The sequence below is a fragment of the Pangasianodon hypophthalmus genome, chromosome 19, assembly GCF_027358585.1.
Source record: "Pangasianodon hypophthalmus isolate fPanHyp1 chromosome 19, fPanHyp1.pri, whole genome shotgun sequence".
NCBI classification, from domain to species: Eukaryota; Metazoa; Chordata; class Actinopteri; order Siluriformes; family Pangasiidae; genus Pangasianodon; species Pangasianodon hypophthalmus.
In genome coordinates this window covers 6,148,351-6,170,622 of record NC_069728.1, presented here as the reverse complement: position 1 = coordinate 6,170,622, position 22,272 = coordinate 6,148,351, and the positions used below count along the sequence as shown (strand labels likewise).

Sequence of the window (22,272 nt, the reverse complement as noted above, 5' to 3'; positions counted from 1 at the left end):
AGAGAGAGAGAGTGAGAGAGAGAGTGAGAGAGAGAGAGAAGGGGGCATAACAAAAGCGAACATGGCATTAGGAATATACTGTTCCTCACATACTGTAATCTATCAAACCAATAAACAATCTGAGCTTTTCAAAATGTCGTGTGAGTCACATGGCTTTGTTTCAGCTGTCTACATAATGAGTCATCTCACATGTTGTCAGTTTGCCATTGCAGGACGCCTCTACTAAAACACTCCTAAAATCCTTTAGTGTTACTGTAGTTAGCCTTCTGCACACTGCTAGCTGTGCGTAAATGTATAATGTGTGGATTGTATAATAAATTGTGAATCAGCTTTGGCACCTGGTGGCTCCACACACTGGACTCTTTTGGTACAAAGTTATCCAGGGCATCCTGCACCTCCGGATCAGTTGGGATGAGCAGCAACAACTTCCGCACACGTAAAGTTATTCTAGAATACAATGAAACCAAATCACAAGTGAATATCATTTTCTTAGAAAGGATAGTTGTATACTTCTGGGTTATGATGATGTAATTCTGGTGCTGTTGCCTTACCTAGGCTCCTCTAGGTTAGCCAGCTGATACAACATCTCAAACACGTTACACACTAACGCCATCACGACACCAGGCAGAGACTTCTCCTATGCAAGGGAAAAAGGGTGTTTGAGATGAGTGCACAGGTGTGCAAGTGTGTGAGTGAGAGAGAGTGTGTGTACCTAAGTGAACATTGAGCTATAAATTCAATATAGCAGTATAAATATAATCAGCTCAACAAGTACAATTTCAGAGAGCTCAGGTAATTGCTGACACAGCAGTGTGTGTTTGTGTGCATGTGTGTGTGTGTACCTGCTCCAGTGCATATGCTGAGTTGAAGACTCCGCTGCTGCTGGAGCTGGCGGAGGCCGAGCTGTCTGCCGAGCTGCCTGATGGAGTGCCAGTTCCTGAGCTCTTCACTGTCAGACTCTGCTCATCGGAGAAACCCAGCTGATTCAACAGCTTCTGGTCCCTGTTCATGGTCAGCTAGACACACACACACACACACATATATTTTTAGGAACTGGACCATGACAACAACAACTATGATTTCAAATATTAGCAATGACAGTAGCATGTCTGATTTGAAGAAAATCTTTATGGGCTGACATATAAAATCACTGGCCACTTTATTAGAAACACCAGACAAATACTAGCTAGGACCCACTTTGCTCTCAGAATTCTACAAGGTGCTGGAAACATTTCTTTGAGATTCTTGTCCATGTTGACGTGATTGCATCACACAATGACTGCAGATTTGTCAGCTGCCCAGATTTGCTCTTGCTGCGAACCTCCTGTTCTACCACATCTCAAATGTACTCTACTGGAATCAGATCTGTTGACTGGAGAGGCCACTGACATACACTGAACTCACTGACATATTCATGCAAACAGTTTGAGACGACTTGTGCTTTGTGGGACATTATCATGCTGGAAGTAGCCATTATAAGATGGGTAAACTGAGCTTTTTCTGCTCACCACAATTGTAAAGAGTGGTTATTTGCTTAACTGTAACCTTCCTGTCAGCGTGAACCAGCCTGGCCATTCACCTCTTACCTCTCTCAACAACAAGGTTTTATCACCCACACAACTGCTACTCACTGGATTTTTGTTTTATGCAGCATTGTGTTTAAACTCTAGACACTGTTATGTTTGAAAATCCCAGGAGATCAGCAGCTTCTGAAATACTCAAATCAGCCCATCTGGTACAAGCAACTATGCCCTGGTCAAAGTCATTGAGATCACATTTTTCTCCCATTCTGATATTTCCTGTGAATATTAACTGAAGCTTGACCTGCATTTGCATGATTTTATGCATTAAGCTGCTGCCACATGGCTGAGTGGATAACTGCATGAATAAACAAGGGTACAGTTGTTCCTAATAAAGTGGTTTGTGAGTGTAACCCAGACATGACTGTTGTGCATTACTGTGTGATTGTCATACCATGCTGTCGTTGGCGAATATCTGCACATTGTCCACCGGACAGCTAAGCTGTTCTGCAATCTTCCACCTGATGCTCCCAACTGTCTCATTACTGTGAGCCTACACACACACACACACACACACACACACACACACACACAAACACACACACACACAAACACACAGCGTTATGGTATTTTTTCATATAAGGCAAAGGCTACTTTCTAACGGACAGCACAGTTCACCTTTCCATTTATGGACAGAAAGGCGTGTGTATCCCATACAAGGTAACAGTGTGATCCTGCCCTCTGTATGTGTGTGTGTGAAGGACATTACATGAAAGTCTTAGTGGTGGTGTTTTAATTTGAAATCTTTGATCAGAAAGTGTGTGTGTGTGTGTGTGTGTGTGTGAGAGAGAGGGAGAGAGAGAGCACACTCAAGTTAGTGATTGTACCTCCAAGCTGAAAGTGTCTTTGGTAGATTCGTAGGTTATGTGGAGCGTTACAGGGTGGCCATTGAAAGAAGCTCCATGAGGTAGAATAGTCCGAGGAACAGAGTACAGATCCTAAGAAAAACACAAACAAGAATACATTTAACTAGTTCAATGACCTGAGAGTTGCTAGTAATAAACTGTAACTACAAACTTCAAACTTCATTTACTAAGTGTCTGTAATGAGTGTATGATCGGTAGCAATATCTAATTAAAATCTTTGTAAAGTTCACCAATACATCAAACTCTGAGTCAAGTGATCATTAAGCGGAGACAGAATTAGCCTGTTTTCAGAGATAATGACACCGCATTGCAAACACTGATGACACTGTTAAGAGTGAGGCTTTTTTTTTTTTTTTTACACTTGGCTATGACAGTAGTCACTACATGATTAACATTTTATATATATATATATATATATATATATATATATATATATATATATATATATATATATATGGGGAGAGAGAGAGAGAAGTTACAATACTTTAGACCTGTGTTTCTCAAAAGGAGGTCTGTGAAATATTTTAAAAAATATTTTTTTTTTTTTTTTTAAACATTCAACTGAGTGTTCAGAAACTCTAAAGAACTCATCTATGACTTCCTGTTTCACTGAATATATAAATATGAGATGACACAGCGGCCAAATTCCTGCGCAACTGAAAATGTCCAAATCCACTGTTTAGCCAATAGTAAAAAAAAAAAAAAAAAAAAAAAGTTTAAAACAATCTGAGCTGTACTGCATCTGCCAAAAAGAGGACAGAAGTGTATTTTGCCTCCATGCACAGTGAGGAGGATGGTTAGAGAGACGAAAATTTCTCTCTAAGGATCTAGGTTGGAGAGCTGCAGAATATGGTAGCATTCTGGGTTCAAAATGTACAATTAGACACCACCCCCAGGCCAAAACACTGAGAATGTGGAAGGCATGCCAGAACAAAGCCCTTTCTCCCATCTAAACACAAATGTATATGCCTGGAGTTCACTATTGCTGTTACGTATGGCGGTGGATCTACAGTGGTGTGGGATGGTTTTCCCTCCAAGGCCCTGAAACTTGTTGGGATACATGACATCATGGTACCAGGAGATTTTGACTGAAAAAAAGCTACAAGGCTGTGGTTATATCGTCCCGCAGAACAATGATCCAACACATACAGCTAATTCCACACAAACATGAGATTCTGTATTGAGGAGTGGTCATTCCTTATGGTAATATATATTCTCCAATATATATGAGACGACTCAATGCTTGGCAAAGAGAGGATACTCAATGAAAGTGACAATAAAAAAAGAAAAAAAACTTTGAAAAATAAAATACTCTTCAAATATTTTTCTAATATTTTCAGTGTGAGATGAAGCAAATTAATGACAAAGACATTTATCATAACCTTTTTTCTTTCTTTACCAAGGGTGCCAATAATTCTGGGGTTGAAATCATGTTAGTATGTTTGCTGGATTATACTTAAATCATAAGGGGTCTGTGGATAGTTCTACACTGGAAGAGGGGTCTCTGGATGAAAAAAGTTTGATAACCCCTGCTTTGGGCATTAATGTGTGCCAGAGAAAAAGTCTTCCAGGAGTGTGTCTCTAAAGTCACGCAAATAAGAAAGTGTGAGCTGAATTCTGGCCCCACCTCGATAGTAATGACATATCTCTCAGCCAGTAACAGCAGCCGCTCAATGATAACCAGCTTAGTAGACCTGTAAGTCAATACACAAACAATAAGCAAAGAAAATGCCACACACCATAATCCACCTGCATGGTCCAACATGGTTTTTTCATTCATGTGAAATGCAAAAAACGCTGCTGTTCTGCTCTACCTGGAGGGTGATTGCACTGATGTGGCGACGGTTGGCATGGCAGTAGCTGTCAACATCTTGGTTGCTCGTGTAACAGCATGGGTTAAGGTTGGGCCACCCAGGGCAGAGCTGGCAGCCTAAAACAGAGAAATCAGTGATGAGGAACAAGATAAAAAAGCAAAGCATCTCTGACTCATTCTCCAAGATGGTGACACCTACCTCCAACCTCTTATAACAATCAGCTATGAACTTCTTATGTAAGGACACTGAATCCTGTATGGAGGGGAAGAACACAGAAATTTGTATTCCTGTGTATTTCAGTGAGTGAGAGAGAAGGAGAAAGGAAAAGGACGATGAAGTGTGTGGGTGTCCGTGAGTGTGTGTCTACTGACCTTCTTCATTTTGGGGTTAAGATTTATGTAACTGTAGGTGATGATGAGCTGAATGGCCTCGTTGGCGATGTCCTCATCAGGAGACTCCATGGCAATTCTCCAGATGAAGTCCATCCCGATTAGGTCTAAGCGCTCCACACACTGCAACATAACAGCAAATTCAGCAAGCTTAGTGCCTCTGTCCTTTTAACAGCTGTTCTTATACCTGGGCGCTAAACCAAAGATTGAACTAAACGACATGCTTGAGTGATGTCAGGGTTGAGGCTACAGATCTGAACAGAATAATCTATAGTTTTTCAGTGTGGATGCCTTTTTATAGAATGCTAAACAGTCGAAAATTAGATGAAAAGTGTCAGTCTTACCAGTTGAGTTCCCTGCCGTTTGAGACGATGATCACAGAGATTCACATTCTCAAAGAAGGTCTTAAAAAGATTAAACCCTAAAAAAGGAAATAAAAAACGCAATGTAATAACAATCCAGTGTCCTTTCCATCATAGTGATAGTTGACATTATACGATAGTAACACATCTGATAATGCTATATTTTCTATTTGCTGATTAAAACACAGGTACAGTTTAGTTAAGTTCAGGTTTGTGAGTATATGTGCTAATATTGCGGTTCTGTGTATATATGGTGCTGCTGTGATGATCTAGCCAGAACTGTACCGTTCATAGTAATCTCATAAGGCTCAAGTTTAAGGATCTTCTCTTTGAAGAGTTGTTGCTGAACATCACTTTCAAGATCATGTTGTCCTTTAGTGAACCATTCAAAACACATCTGCAGAGAGGGGAAAACAAAGTAATTACTATGTCACATTAATCAGCCCACCATGCTAATAAAAAGGTATATTCTCGCATTTACCTCCCGGTCTAGCTCACACACGTCCATGCCAGACACCAAGCACTCCCAGATCTCTTTAGCTCTGTTCCACACCAAGTACAAACTGGCTTCTTGTAGAAAGAATGCCAAAAACTTCAGATGCCCTTCCAAATACTGCACAGACATAAGGGATGCAAAAATTAAGTACAGGAGTATATAACATTACTAACGAGGGGTGTAACGATACACTTTGGTCACAATTTGATTTGATACACTATTCCGGCTTCACGATTAGATTTTGAATTTGAACATTTGTGATTTTGAACAACATTTGAATGGAGAAAAAAATTACTTTTAAAAAAGACTTTTTTGTTTCTGAATCATAAACAATGTAAAACAATGCTCATTTTTGTCTTTATAAAATTAAATAAATCAGAAACTGCTATGTACAAAGGTTTAATATTATAAACAAAATGTACACCATATCTTAAAAATAAAGAAGTACATTTAGAAATTCTTCCCAAAGTTTTGAAGTTTGGATAGAGCTCCAAAGTCGGCTAAAATGCCTGAGTTCTGCAACCTCTTTCGCAGGCACTGTAGACCGCAGCGGTGTGATGCTGGTGTCATTCGAAAGTTACCGAAGAGCTCTTTTTAACTGTTATAACACGGCTGTGTAACCATTTAACCTATTATGCATATCGGTCATTGCAATCCAGAGCTATCGGTCACTTTACAAGTACAGATGAGTCCCGTCTCGGTAATGGTGCAGTCTCTCTCCACGGAAGAACACGATCTAGTGAACAGCATGCTCTCTGTACATTTTAATTCTATGAGTTGTGGAGATTGGGACCTCTTGTGTTCGAACAGTGCCATTGCAGTAGATGCATAATTAAGAGAATTCTGATACTGTAGATTCCTACAACGTACTTTGTTACATTTTTGTGTCAGGATGCATTGTTATACCCCTATTACTAACTGCATATAATTTTATTGTCATGAAATTTCTTGGACCAGGACAGAAAAGTAAACTCCTAATTTATCAAACAGTGCTCTACCTCTTGATAAGTGTATCGTCCATCCACCAGAGTGGACCCTGAGAGACCACTGGGGCCAGCGGCTGTCACGGCCAGACGATGGCATGCCACTAGAGAGCCTGTGATCAGCTTCACGATCTCAAAATTCTTCTTCAGGTCCTGAATTATACTCTGAAAAACAACAGATAATTACTAGATCTATGTAGAGGAATTAAAGAACCATGCATGATTTGACACCCTCAGGAACTTGCTGTCAAACTGATCATCTATGTTGGTGGTATTGAGTGTGTAGGTGTGCGAGTGTGTGTCTACATGTGTCTGTGTAGATGTGTGTTACCTTATCCTGTTTCTGGTATGTCTGCTTGATGAAGGAGCGAGTAATCTCATGGAGCTGCCGTAGGGCTGGAACAACCCATACTGATTGGGGGTTACTCTGCTGGGATGACTACAACACACACACACAAGCACAAACACATAGAAACAGACAATAACGGTGACCCTAATTAAGTTCACAACAACTTGTAAATTTTTACATACACAACACAGATACTGCTAGGAAGAGCTAGTGAATAAACATTATAAAATCATGTCTGATTAAAGAACACACAATCATAGATGCGAAGCACACCTTGTTCACACCTTTGCCAGTGGTGATCGAGCACATTTTGGATTGAATCCTGAGTGGGCTGGGAAGGAGATCGAGCATTTCAACACTCCATACAGAACCATTTTAATAGGAATTGTTTTCATTTTCTTAACCCTACACTCTTAAGTAACGCCTGGTTTATACTTCTGCGTCTGCTTTTGTGAACACGTGGGGGTGTTGTGTGCAGGCAGTCTGCCTTCATACTTGCACGTAGCATGAACGAGTCCACTAGTTGGCAGGAAATATGAAAACTATATGAAAACAGATCAATACTCTTTACTTCCTTAGGTTTTAAATCACCGTGGAGTTTATCCACAGAAAAAGATGTGTGAAATATAGCTGCAAAGAGCGATTTGCGGGCCCAAGCACATGGCCCATGCCTACCAAATTTGGTGCATGTAGGTACATCTACAGGGTGTCCAAAAAAGTCAGGAACCAATGGGAGATACAGCGGCTGAGAAAATGTGTAGAGAATATGCTGTAAATAATAAATAGATGTAGTCTTACTTTCATTGGTTCCTGACTTTCCAGACACCCGGTAGACACTCACAATGAAGAAAAATGTGTATTCTATCGAGTCCCTTTTCAAATTTTTTTTGGCAGGCCCTAATGGCCACCACTTTTGATGCATGTGCTTAGTTTTCAAGCATGCCAAATGTCAAGTACTTCGAAAATAAAAATGGCTGGAGAGAGAGAGAGAGAGAGAGAGAGAGAGAGAGAAAATAACAAGAACAGATAGAATAGCCCTTCGCACCCTTGGTTGCGATCAGAAGGCTGGCCAGTTACAAATGAGAATGGTGGAAAGGGTAGTAACCAGCTCCCGAATCACTCAGCTACACACAAATGACGGACTTACACAGGCAAGGCTCACAAGGTGCTTCACATCTATGAACACTGAACACAACATTACCAGCTTTAAGGATGGGTGATATGGTATATAAATGATATGGTTACTTATTCTGTGATGACTTCAATAATGGTATTTATAATAATAATAATACGAGAAATAATACCAGAAGCACTTAACGGAAATTCTGGAATACCATCTGTGCCTAAATTAAATGAATAAAAAACTCAATTCAGAAATGAATAATCACACAAATACGCTCAGCAAAGGGGATTTTATAATCTGCTTGACTTTTTTAAATACATGGTACTATTTTGTAATACCTCCTGATCAGGATGGTTTTATCACCTGACAATCAAGACAAATGGGCCAAATTTTGCAGCACCTGCCTCCTTTTTTAGTGCAGGAATTTATACTGACTTTAAAAAGAGGAGGACTTGTGCCATCAATGTGCAAAATGTGGAAGGTAATTTGGCAAACGAATGTATTTTCCAGCAGCATTCCAAACAATTGGCTGCCTCTCTGGGAAGTTTATAGACAAACGTTTCAGACATGGAATCTACTTCCACAGGTTTGTACTCAAATAGCCACTGGAAAGATTTTTTATGTAGGGAATAAAACACAATGGGACATGGTGTTATGAAAATAAGAAAATAAGGAAAATAATCAACAACCACCCCAAAGCTGATTATTTCCAATAACAGCATGTCCCAAAGTGTTTTATTCCTCTTACACCACAGTAATTTGATAATTAACAAACACTTTTTATCCAATTATAGATACATTTAATGTTGTAGAACGATCACGAAACAAGTTAGCTCCTGTTATCACTTACATTATTTTCAGTTCAATTCAACTGTAACACATGGACATTGTAACAATGCAACTGTACAGATATCCAGATCCAGATTTAGATTTATCCCTAATGAGCAAGCTGAAGGTGAGGGTGGCAAGAAAAAACTCTGACATGAGAAAGAAACCTTGAGAGGAACCAGACTTAAAAGGGAATCCATCACTAGCTCATCCTGGATAGTGTCATTATGAGACATTACTCTTCCACAACTGTGCTCTTACAGAAAATTAATCAGCACCTTCTGACCAATCAGAATCGAGAATTCAACAGTACCGTGGCATCATGGCATTTAATGGAATTTTATGTGCTTTTGCTTTCTGATTTGAGATGCTCATTAACTGCCTCTGTTTGGTGGACAATTCTGAAACTGAAAATATGATCACACTTAAAGACAACACAGATATATCTAGCTTGTTATTGGCCAAAAACTAGAAAAGAGTCATGTATGGAATGCTTTGAGCCTACTACAATGGATACTAAAAATAAATCTTGGTAGAGAAACAATGACAACATTGAATCGTTTGCATAAACTGGAAATACACCACAACATCAGACACTAGGCCTTTCACAAATAAGCTACTTATATATTGACTGGCAAGGAAAATGCAGTTTTGTTCACTATGTCTTCTATAAAAAAAATGGAAATGACTAAAGAACCATTGGGAGATGTTCTGCTTGGAAAAGTCCCATTGTGAAATAATATTTTTACTATTTAAAAAAAATGAATGAAGAAAGTGTATTTAATAATAACAAGATTACTAATTTAAATTTTTTTTTTTTACCTTTACAATTTATTGAAACATTTAGATATAATGTACCACTTTTCTGTGTAACTATTCCATAACTGCCTGTTTATTTTTCAAAGTATAGGCACAAATGGTATTCCATATAAAACAAATCCCTAATAAACGCACTACTACTCGGTTACAGTTTACAGACATGTTGGAATTAGTGTTAAAGAAATGCTGTTTAAAAGCGAACTGTTTAAAAATATATAATGATATTTAAAAAATGCCTGACTTAATGATGTGATAAATCACCCAGTCCTAAAAACTCCCAAGAGGCACAATAAGCCTTTGGTTTTAAATTATCTCTGGTCTGATAAATGACATGTTGCCTTGATAAATCAAATTAAATGCAGGTAAACAATGTACTTTTAAAGTTTCATCAAGAAACATGACTTTCCCCTAAGAATCAAGTCAGAATCATCATTTCACAAATTTTCATCCCCTTCGTGCCACCAAACCCCATCTCCTTGGACTGTGAAAGACTGCCATCAGATTGATACGTAAGTTGTGATTTGTCAGTAAATATAAGATAGGGTCTTTGCAGGCCCTGGTGCTTCTCTTACTTTAGCCCAGGCTGGTTTCTTCTTGCCCCAGGAGCCAGTAAAAAAAGACACCTGTATCTCGCTGGTAGACTTTGAATCCTCCTGTATTTGTATCTAAAGACATAAACTGCAGTTGCATTCAGTGAGCTCTGCTAGGTGTTTATGAGACTTCAGTATCCCTCAGTTATGCAGCAACCCAATCACCCTGGAATTGAGCCTGAAGCACAGAATGGGAGCTGGAAGGAGTGTGCAAATGTGACTGTGAGTATGTGGGAAGGCAAGAGACGAGCCAAATATCTGTCTGGCATCAGAGACAGGATGACACCTTTGGACACTCGGCTCAGCTCTTAATATAGCTCTTAGCTCACTGCAAAATATTAGCCTTTGCGCATGTGCGTGTGCGGGCCTGCTTTCTGCTGTTGTAGGTTATTTTGCAGTTTCCTCTAAAAATATAATGAAGTTACAGTAGCGCAGGAAGGAGGAAGTTTGAGGACGTGTCTGAAAGAGTGAGAGACCTCTCACTTTTTCAACCATGTTCATCAGCAGCAAGCTAACAAAAAGGCAGAAGGCAACAGACAGCAAACAAATAATTAAAAAATCAGCAAATTTTGTAGTAGGGTGAGGTAAAAGAATATAGGAAATAGTTTTTCAATAGCTTTAAATTACTCTTTAAATATGTCGATAGTGACAATTGTGTCAACAGCTGCCTGAAAAGCTCTACTCACAGGTTTACTTTACCAGACATTTATGTAATATGACTGGTGAACACAAGCTTGGAGGGCTCTGCATGTGAGAAAATGAAAACCTGGCAGTTTGACATCTCACCTTCTTGATGTCCTCGATACACTTGATGATGTAGCTTTTCTTGACAGTTTCTTTGACAGCGTAGGCATCGCTCAGGATGGTCAGGTGTTCCTCCAGGGCCTGCTGGACCAGAGTGGTGGGAAGAGTAGGAAGATGGGCCAACTCCCAGAGCACCTCCAACACCTGAGCCAGGTAAAACATACAAGTGATATGTATATGCGTGGTGAACTAGCACAACCTGTCACTTCTGGAAAACATATTTAAAAAAAGATAAAAAAAAAAAAGTTTTAACCAAAACTGAGTTTTTCTGCCAACCACATATTTTGACATCTCTACTTTAAGAACATAAATAAATGATGCGGAAATGTTTTTTCTTGCCTTGGCTGCCTGCCTGCAAAGATCACGCTGAGTAAGGAGCCAGTTTAACACACGCAGCAGTAAATGCTATGGTCCATATAACAGATATGAGCTTAATCGATTCAGTTTGCAATCAGAGAACAGCTCTCAAAATATCACTGCTGCTCCTGTGCCACCACATCATCATTAAAACACAGAAAATGGCTTACACACTCGGTACAGATGAAATAGATTTAAAATGTTTAAATGACCCAATAAAAAAAGCATTAATAACACAACACAGCTCAGAAAATTAATAAGTGATCACCAATGTTAGCATGGACAGAGATCAGTGGAGAGATGAGATGACGATGAGGCCTGTGTTTAAATGGCGCAAGAGACGTTTACCTCAGGTGATGAGAAACAGACTGATATGGATGACACTGATGATGTGAAGTTACCTCATTCGTCATTGTCAACTTCCAATTATTTACAATTTAGCAGTAATGTTAGTCATTAAAGTTTGGTCACCAGCTCTCCACTATCATAAAAACTCTACCAACCAGCGAGGGTGAGAGCGAACGTGCTTCCTCTGAGACATGTGAAGCCAGAAAAATCAATCTTTTCAAACTGTCACTCATGCTGGGTCACACACTGGGAGGAAAGTGCTATCTACCCTCTTCCACATACATGAGCTCAGAGACTGAGGATGACTAGCCTCAGTGTGTTTGACAGGGGAACGTGGCCAATTCTGCTCCCTCGGCTCCCGGTCACAGATAGCTGCGGCATTGTTGGGACTTAAACTTGCGAATCTCCCAAATGATAGCTTTTCTGTTGCACCACTAGAATTTTTAATGCAATTTTCACTTTTTTCACTTTTGGGGCTAACTTGCGAGTGAGATGCACTGTACGTATGTGCCACCATACACGTGATAATAAAGGATGCTTACTAAGGATGTGCTTTTGAAAAAGAAAAAAAAAAACCCTTTCCAACAACACTAGGATTTAATGGGGTGCTCATGTACATGCGCACACACACCACACACACTCCATGTGGTGGTACTGCAAAGATTCCAGTGATGACATGAGAAACCTAACGCATCACACAGAGAAACTGAGAGCAAGTGATAATGGTGAAATTCAGTCCCCACACACGGATGAGAGTAGAGAACGCAGATTGAAATTCCCCTCACGTTTAGCTGAGGTTCTCTTATATGCACTACTGAGCACAAATGTAGCACATCATTAGCTCAATGTTTACCAGGCTCTCTTTAATCCCCTTCTACATTAGGGGTCTCATTGTGACTCAGAGTGCTACACTGTGATCATAGTGATCAACACTTCTTTATGGATCTTGATGCATATTGATTTTTAATTTTTTTTTTTCAGTAAGGCCACACGTTGCTTTTAAAGCATAATACTTTATCCGTCATAAAAAAAAAAAAAAAAGTATATTAAAATATAAATTGCGTAAATGTTTCCCACCACATAACCCTTGTTGAATACTGTAAAAAAAAAAATTCTTTTTCAGAAATTTTTATATCATGTATTATGTTTGTATACATTTTCTATTAAATACAATAAAAATTTATGAAGCATATCTATTAAAAATGCATCCATCTTCTGTACTACTTATCCTACACAGGGTCGCAGGGGATTCGGAGAACAAGGCAGGGGACACCCTGGACAGGGTGCCAACTCATCGCAGGGCACAATCACACTCTCACACACCCACACACCCATTCACACACTATAGACAATTTGGAAATGCCAATCAGCCTACAACACACGTCTCTGGACTGGGGGAGGAAACCAGAGTCCCCGGAGGAAACCCCCGAAGCACGGGGAGAACATGCAAACTCCACGCGCACGGGGTGGAGGCGGGAATCCAACCTCCAACCCCAGAGGTGTGAGGCAAACGTGCTAACCACCAAGCCACGTATTAGCCGACCAGTATTCTAATCTATTAGTTGACTAGTCTCTCACACACACACACACCTTTCCTGTTGTTGTTTCCGAGCGTGCCTCTCTGCCGATCTTCCCGATCAGACTCAAAAGCTTCTGCCTGACTCGATCAGTCTCAACCTCCCAGCTCTAAAAAAAACACAAAACAACATGAGTATAGTTCTAGTAAATTTCTAAAATGTGGGTTATATAACACATATTGACAACAACAAAAAAAAATCCACAAAAAGACAAAAAAGAAGAGGTAAAAGGGTTTACAAAAAATTGAAAAGCACAAAACTCATACACATACTTTTTGTATGAGGACAAAGAGGTGGTTGAGCTGCTCGCAGTTGAACTTGACGGCTGCTGCGGCGATGATGTTGTGGATGTTCTCTATGACGGTGGAGGACTGGCCAGACTGCAAACAGAGGAACAGTGAAAATGAGAATGGCTAAAGAAGTAAACTACACACTATGCACAACATCTCCTGGTATTATCTATAGAATGTAAACTCCAAGCATATTACTTCATATTAGAGACAGAGAAGCAGTGACTCACTTGTATTTTCCAGATCTTTGAAAGCTCATCCAGTGAGAGTTTACTGCCCAACAGCTCAATGATTCCCTTTATCCTATCACAATACTGCGCCTGGTCAATGTTTCCTGTGAGACACAAAAGACAAGAGGGGAGTAGAGAAAGAGAGAGACAGAGACAGACAGATGGACAGAATTAAAATAATGCATGTACACTGGACATCCAGCATACGTTTTCTGCTGACGCCGGGGCCTCTAACACTCTTAGGGTGCTTTCACATACGCAGTGTTTAGTCCTTTTGTGTTGGCTATGAATTTACCAAAAAAAAAAAAAAAAAAAAAAAAAAACCAGCATTTTTTTTTTTCTATTGATTGCTATGATCTTAACTCCCCTTTCTAAAAGAAAAAAGTGGTGTGTTTTCCCCTTTGGTGCATTCTTTTTAGAAAGTTAGATCACAGCAATCAATAGAAAAAATCATGGAGGCAGCATTTGTTTGCTAAACAGAACTGAGATGCGATGTGTTCTGGATACCTGGACTGAGGAACAAAAAGAGAAAATGAAGGTGAACATATAAAATGGTTTAAGCTAGCTATAGATTACTCATTTATTTAGCACTGGCTCCATGTCCTCTGTGCTCTGTAATTGTTGCCATTTCTACTGCACATAAGGCAGACATGTCTACCTTAATGTGGAGGCAGGGGCGTGTGTATGTGTGTGTGTGTGTGTGTGTGTGTGTGTGTGTGTGTGTGTGTGTGTGTGTGTGTGTATATATATATATATATATATATATATATATATATATATATATATATATATACATACACACATTCACACACACTCCTCAGAGCCTCAGAGCGTGGTGCTAAAAATCACTGAAAAGTGAAGGAAAATAAAAAGGAAAAATAAAGAGCACCCTTTTGAGCTGTCCCAAGCCTGCCTACTGTTGTTTTTTTTTTTTTTAAATATTAGTTCCTTTAACTATGTGCAAAGTGAAACCAAAGCAAACCAAATAGCAAACGAACCAAAAGTATCAATTTCACTCCGATTTCATAACACGACAGACTAGTAGGTGTGAAAGTGCTGGGCTTGTGCAATATTGATTTTTTTCCTGCTCCATATTAAAATATCATGATAGAACCATTGGTGTAAAAGAGACAGGAAAGCGAGCATTTCCAACATTTAGGTTTTAAGGATAGTTGAGGAGGCGTAATAATATTTCCAGCTGTGCAGTTTGGGACTCTGGCATGAGAGGGGGAAGGGGACGGGCTTGTTAATACTGGGAGATAAAATCCGCTGCGCAAATCATTCCAGATTCACATGTTGGTTGGCTCATTTCCGATTTTATTGGGGAGAAAAAGACTGCTCTTATGGCGTATTTTTGAGTAATAACTTGTACTAGTGTACTCTAGTGTTTTTCTGGAGCTCCTACGCATAATGCATAATGATTGGCAGGTCTGGTAATATAATGTAATCAGAAATAAACATCACTGGATATCATGGCAACGTAATATCATATAGGGACGATAAAACTGTTATAAACACAAAAGCCTAGAAATTGCCCTTATTCTTCTAGACTCAACTTTTCTAGCATTTGCTGGAAATTTTGAAAAGGTCCTAGAAAAGTTACATAAATGAAAATACTATAGCACAAAAAAAAAAAAACAGCCATAATGATACTTTTAAATTTCATCATTATAACTGTGAAACATCACACAGATTGAATGATAGCTTTCAATTTTGTGAAGATTCTTGATATACACGACTTCTTGTTTTCTTCTGGAACCCAATTCCTCTGCCATTCTTCTTCTGAGACCTTTTCTCTCAACACTTCTTACTCACTTTTTTCTTTAAAAGTATTAACATGGTGTATCATATTATTTAGTTATATAATCATTTCATGATTTGTTTAATGGTCCTATCCCCTATAGTCCTATATCCTACCCCATACTGTTACGGTGCAAAAGTAACCAGTGATACTAAGAGAAAATTAAACTAAAAGGCCTGCAGCGTAAAAACAGAAAGTAAAGAGAAAGAAAACAAAATGAAGGTGGCAAGCACTAAAGAAAAAGAGAAAGGAGACATAAAAGTGAAAGTCAACAGCAGACAAAGGTGAATACTTCTCTAAGAAAAGGGGAAAAAAAGTGTGCAAGCTGAGAAGTGAGAGAATCCGAAGAGGATTAGAGAGAGAGAGAGAGAGAGAGAGAGAGAGAGAGAGAGAGAGAGTGTGTGTGAGGAAAATAAAGAGTAGGAGTCAAGCTCAAGGGCAGGTGATTTCAAGCAGGAAATAACAATGAAAGAGTAGTGTGGCGTCCATCTGGTCAGTAAATAGGACAACACACACTTTCATCTCTCAGCATGAGAGCAGTGTGTGATCACACCGTACACACAGACAGTTTATCAGCGGTCCCTTTTAACCATTACTGTTATTAATGTCTGTTTATTTTTCAGTCTTTCGAACATTTTTAAAACTTTATTCCCAGTTATCTGTACAGAGTGTGTAAGCATTTTCCTCTCTGATGATGATAATGTAACGGTGCAGGTGCATCATGGACATTTGGACAGCTGGTGTCTGATTACAAACTGAATTGATTACGCTTATGTCCATTTCGCTAAGGCATGCACCGATCCAAAAACTTGATCAAATCATGAGAAAAGTACATTTCACTAGCAAGACTAGACATCTTTAGGTAGACTGACTGCATTTACTTCTTTCTTTGTTAAACTGGATCATTTGGCAGAGACAGTAAAGGCATTTCCAAGTTACTTTCATAAACGGTTTGACAGTTTTGGTCAAATTTGATCAGAATTTTTGTCTGTTTTCCAGAATTCAGCTGTAGTGACTTTGGACTAATTTTTGCAGACTACGACACAATTCAGAAACCTCCACATGCCTGAGCACACTTTCACACACTGAAAACTCACACATTTTTTCCTGGAGACATACAGTACAGAAGTCAGCTGTTATATAACAGGAAAGGTTTTAGGGTAAATACGTAACTAACCTTCATAATTTAGCTACACTGTGCGGAGTTTTTTATAACATTTCATTTGCTTTCTTTTTAAAATATCTTAAAGTGTCAAAGGACTGCAAATAAATTTCTTAATTGTCAAGTGACTGCATTTTCTGATCAGCTGAGCATGTTTTGGGTCATGTGAAAAAGACAGGGCAGCTGACCTTCCAGTGCTATCGAGAGGACCGAGTTCTCCACCAGCCAGTCGAGGAGCCGGTCCGTATCTATGGCGTTCTTCACTGTCTTAGACACCGTGCTCTCCTCTATCAGCTTGGTGACCTGGAACAGAACATGGCAGTCAGCCAGACTGTGTTGAGCCAAACCGGAATTTCAAAAGCACTGTATTCTCAGATATTTTCTGCATAGTTTTACTTTGCAACACAAAGTGAGGCAATGTACACGTTATAATCAACTGCACAGGCGGACTAAATCACTAACATGGGCTCCGGGGAAAAGTCCAAGCTGTCGTTTATTCATTCACAGTTGCCCAAGAGAATTAAGACAGCTCATAGCTGTAATATTAACCAAAGACTTTTTCCTCTGTTTGTCAAGGACAGAAATGAGACACTTCATTTACCAGGAGAGAATAAATATTACAGCTACATAAAGTTGCCCCCACCCAGGGATTCAAGTGCTGGTTTATTCTCCTTAAACTGTATAAATGATTATAATTAGCTCATCATGTGTTTGACTTAAATCACATTCACTGCTGCTTTTTAGCCTAGTTAATTGGACGTCCAGACAAGAGCTCTGGAGCTTTCACTTGACTGGTGGGCTAGCTAATTCAAATCATTTCAAATAATTTGTCCCAACTTAAATTGATACATGACATGAAATTGTTGTTCTTCTTTCGGCTGCTCCTGTTAGGAGTCGCCACAGTGGATCAAGGCACAGTTTTTACACCAGATGCCCTTCCTGATGCAACCCTCCCCAGTTTTATCCGGGCTTGGGACCGGCACTGGGAGTGCATGGTCGTGTGCAACCTCAGTGGCTGGGGTCGGTTCCCTGGCTGGGAATCAAACCCAGGCCACGGCAGAGAGGCCTAACCACTGGTCCTCCAGGGATCCATATATAACACGAAGTAAAGAGTTTAAATAATTACCACACTTGTAAACTGTAGCCAGAGCAGGGAGGCATACAGGTATGAGGCTTGTATGGGGTTCAGTCATGATGTATGACTGATGGTTACCTCACTGTTGCCTACTTTTTAATATACAGATTAAAATGCATTTCCATCTATTATCATTTACCTGTTCTTTTTTCACCTAGCAGTTTCGTAAATTTATCATACATCAAACCCACAAAAGTACACGACACTGCTTACCAGAAATAAACCAAACAACTATCTACATACTTTTGTCTGAGCAGCACAGCACAGCACCAGTAGTTACAGTAGTTTGCTTGTTTTTTGGCCCAGCATGTCACTCTCTCTGTCTCTCTCTCAGCTGAAATGCTGACTGTGACACAGAGATTTCATGGAAACGTTGCTCTCAAAAATAGCTTTCTAAGAAAGGTGAACAATTTGTGAACAATTTTTGTTTTCCTTTTGCATTTTGTTATATATTAAAAGATGTGGAAAGAGACATGTGGACAAAGATCTTGCTATAAATTTTTCCTTTAACCGGCTTGCCCGTTTTTAAATGGTCCGTAAATACTGTGAATTTCCTTTACAAAATAACGACTGCATGGCAAGCCTTCTTTCAGTGCGTGCTGAGTGTTCAGATGTGAGCACTATAGTGTTTATGTGATCTATGTAGTGGCCATTAAGTTCTACATTAAAACCTTGAGAAAGGTCCAAGCTTCATTTCAAGTCAGGAATGCAGGGCTAGGGGGATGAATTAATAAAGAATAACAAGAGAAAAAGTCTGCCAGAAGATCCAAAAGTGACCTCTTTGAGTGAGTTCATCTTGGCGCTGAAGTGAGGGGTCTTGAGCATCCGCAGGAGGATGTCCAACCTCAGGTCATCCACCACATTGACCAGCTCCCGCTGGAACCTCATGCATAGCAGTTTGATGGCGGAGAGAAGGTCTGGAATGCTCACCAACCTCTACGTAAGGGTAGACGATGGACATAATGTTGAAATATTTTTAAAGATTGAGAAAAAAGAAAAAATGAAAAAAGCAGTGCTCTATTAGCGTCTGTGTGAACCGTACCTTGTCCTTTAGGTCTTTCTCTTCAAGATTCTGCACATATGTGATCATCTTGTGGATGACCGGGTCCAGCATTGGCTGCAACATACAAAGACATTTCAATGTCTATAAGTGGCAGCTTATCCAGAGGGGCAAGTGGGGCAAAGCACCACCATATATCACCCTTTCAACAAATGTTAATCCTCAGAAAGTCCTTATTCCCAATATTTTTACACTCTAATTACCACTTTTGAATAACCATATATGTGATATAAACATATGTCGCGAAGTCTTATCGCAGAGTGCTCACTGCCCCGTTTAGCATCCATAGAGTTATTTTTGCACTCAAAAATGGGAACTACAACAAAAGCCCTATTAGAGGGTAGCGCTATTGGGGAAGGAAATCTCCAGTGCTACTGGGGAAAGAATCGCACTGCCCCATGCATGGAGGAAGAGCAGTTAATAACAGGGTTGCCAGGGCCATGGTTTCTATAGCAAATTTGGATCGTTTACTCCAAGATCTTGTTTTACAGTACATAATCAAAATTAAATCTAGTAAATTTCTGTAATGTATAAAGGCAAAGTATAACTGCAGACAGTGTGTCTATGATGCACAGAACTGTTTCTATTTTAAGATATACTGTAAAGTTTAGGGGAGGGAAAGGGGATTATGGAGTGGATAATGTCCGTACATCAGAAAAGTGTGTGTCCAAATTTGTCAGGTTTTTTTGTGCGGTTGTTGAGATGTAGTTGGGCTGGAAAGTTTGCTAAAACACGGCAGCCCTAGTTAATGATATCAGCTGTTCTTGCGTGCGCCTCACTGATGACGGGAAACACACCTGCTGTACTGAACACAGTTAAACAAAGTTGCATCTAAGACCACTCAAAACGAGCTGTTAGACGGTATATTGTCGATTCCCCAACTATGTCTTACAGATTACTTTAAAAATTCGCTAGACAGTAGCCTACAGTAGAAGCCAAATGTGACAGCCTCTCGACTTAATTTTGTTTGATGCTACATAATTATTAACGTCGTCCTGCCACAACAAAATATATGGTCACCAGCTGCTAATGATTTCTAATATTTTACTTGTGCTACTACAGTATATCTCTTATTCTTTTATAAAATATAATAATGCAAAAATCTCATGCTGCACATTTTTTTAAACCCTAAGTAACTGATGATGCTCATGGTTCTTGTGAATAAAGAACAAGAAGAAACTGGAGATGTATGTGTAGGGAAACAGGCGTGGAGACACTGACCTGGACCAGGCTGGAGTTCAGGTACTCTGCACACACACCAAGCGGCTGCACCAGCGCAGACACACACTGAAAAGACCAAGAGAGAAAACAATTACATAATTCCTAGACATGTTCCTGAACACCTCCCAACATGCTCTCAGAGTGCCGGGATGATGGTGATGGCATGATGCGCCCCAGCCGAAAGTCGATTCTTTTCCAATGACAGCAAATACCAATGTGTTTTATTCCTCTTATATCACAGCCACATGCCAATGCTAACAATTTTTTTTTTATAAAGAACGACAGTCCATACTTATTATCCATCTCCAGTTACATTTAACACTGTAGAACGTCTAAGAAACAAGTTAGTTCCTGTTGTTACTTGCGTTACAGTAACTATAAACAGTTGTTCGCTTACTGGCCTCTTTTTTTTTTCTTTCTCTTGAAGTTAATAAAACAAAAAAGACAGCTTGTTTTCCTGAGTGTTACTAAGCGTTGACACTGGAGACTCCTTCCGAAATTTTAAATCAATAATTACACATATTTTTAATCCATTTATATGGAGCCTCTGTCATACAAATCCCTGTATTAGCTGTTACTATAGAAATGCTAAAATATAAGAGTGAGTGCATTAATATAAACCTGTGATTTGCCTTGCAGCTGGAACTACTGTCAGAACTGTGCTGTAATACAAACACCTTCTGACCAATCACACTTTCAATGGCACTGTGGTATAAGTAATATTAATAACACTGGAACCCCTAATAACTCATTAAAAATTTTTATAGCTACATCGTCAGTGACCACAGTTGCGTTCTCAGGAAGACTCACACCTTTAAACACACACTCTTTCATGCTGGGTGGCAGCAGCAGAGACGCAAAGCCAGGATGAATCACTCCTCTGTTCTGGATTAAATGATTTCTCTTCCGTTTGCAGAGTGGGAATGAATTAAACCAGCACAGGGGAGGAGAAGAGGGAGCTTCCTTTTCTTATTCTTCCCATCAGGCTCTCTTTCAGGACTGCAGTGTCTAGAGTGCTCAGCACGTCTGGCTTTAAGCCAGTGGCGTAGCAGTTACAGCAGGTCAGGTGTAGCGGTGGAAAACATCCCCCTCTCCCAAAAGCTGCCTCCTACATCCTGTTCCTGTGTCAGTTATTCACATGCAAATCCTAAATCAAAGCATCTTTTCCCTGTCAGAGCGCTATCTCCCAACGCTGGAGCTCGGCACATGCTAATGTGTGCCTTCAAAAGGCAAGCAGGAGGAACCCGAAACAAGGCGGCTTTAGAGACTACAGACAAGGGGGGGCATTTAAACTGACGCACAGAGGGGTGACTCTAGCCTGTGTAAATCTCTTTGCAACTCATTAGTAGTGGGTTGTTCCCGTATATACACACACCTGTCATATTGCTATAGGAAAGGGGTCAAGTGAAAATCTCTTCCACAATGCCTGATGATGTGCTGATGATTCACTCAGCAGCGTGTAGCATTCAACCAACACCTGTGTTTTAATTTCTCTTCCTCTTTCTCTCCTTTCCAGGGTGAAATGCGACGTATCGCTTGTGTGTGTGTGAGCATGTGATTGTGTGCTCACAGAGGCACTAAAGAGGGCTTCACTTTTTCCATTTTCTAACCAGTTTCCTCTACCTTGTTCCTCGTGATGGTAAATTTTAAGACGTTTACCACACAGACACATTTCCTCTCATTACAGTCTTCACACTGTGGCTTCCGGAGGTGAGCCTTAAGCTTAGGGGTGATATCACAGCCATCTATTTGCCTTAGAGCAAAATTGATCATTTTGGTAAAATTGCTATTTGGTTTGGTTTCACACTGCCAAAAAAAACCAAAAAAAAAAAACCCTCTGTCTGGCGGGCATGTAGAGCTGAAAACGTATTCATAAATGTATTTTCATTCACTGGGTGACGAAAAAACAACAAACTTTTGAAATGTGCTCCCCAAGCAAGCGAACACAGAGACAACGCTCAATAAATAATGAGATAAACACATAAATATCTTAAACTAGTTTAAGATATTTAGTGTATTGCATCCGTCATTTATTTTCTCTTTTGTTAATCCATACAAATATCTATTCATCAATTTAGACTGACTAAA

At 39.7% G+C, this 22,272-nt stretch overlaps 1 protein-coding gene across 2 annotated transcripts in view; it reads right to left on the bottom strand.

Moving 5' to 3' along the window:
• usp24 (ubiquitin specific peptidase 24) overlaps nt 1-22,272 on the bottom strand; it is a 66,346-nt gene that overhangs the window by 19,605 nt on the left and 24,469 nt on the right. The window contains exons 8-30 of one of the 2 annotated variants that reach the window (XM_026944585.3): nt 20,185-20,250; nt 18,946-19,020; nt 18,681-18,839; nt 16,957-17,071; nt 13,806-13,909; nt 13,558-13,665; nt 13,299-13,394; nt 10,986-11,147; nt 10,182-10,274; nt 6,822-6,929; nt 6,506-6,655; nt 5,493-5,624; nt 5,297-5,408; nt 4,994-5,070; nt 4,632-4,772; nt 4,459-4,512; nt 4,261-4,376; nt 4,074-4,140; nt 2,408-2,518; nt 1,975-2,073; nt 843-1,016; nt 552-637; nt 339-447 (exon numbers count right to left, since the gene is read on the bottom strand). In XM_026944585.3, coding sequence (XP_026800386.1) covers nt 339-447; nt 552-637; nt 843-1,016; nt 1,975-2,073; nt 2,408-2,518; nt 4,074-4,140; nt 4,261-4,376; nt 4,459-4,512; nt 4,632-4,772; nt 4,994-5,070; nt 5,297-5,408; nt 5,493-5,624; nt 6,506-6,655; nt 6,822-6,929; nt 10,182-10,274; nt 10,986-11,147; nt 13,299-13,394; nt 13,558-13,665; nt 13,806-13,909; nt 16,957-17,071; nt 18,681-18,839; nt 18,946-19,020; nt 20,185-20,250 — 2,514 coding nt within the window. The remainder of the gene's footprint in view (nt 1-338; nt 448-551; nt 638-842; nt 1,017-1,974; nt 2,074-2,407; nt 2,519-4,073; nt 4,141-4,260; nt 4,377-4,458; nt 4,513-4,631; nt 4,773-4,993; nt 5,071-5,296; nt 5,409-5,492; nt 5,625-6,505; nt 6,656-6,821; nt 6,930-10,181; nt 10,275-10,985; nt 11,148-13,298; nt 13,395-13,557; nt 13,666-13,805; nt 13,910-16,956; nt 17,072-18,680; nt 18,840-18,945; nt 19,021-20,184; nt 20,251-22,272) is intronic. The other variant, XM_026944586.3, reaches the window with a different exon arrangement.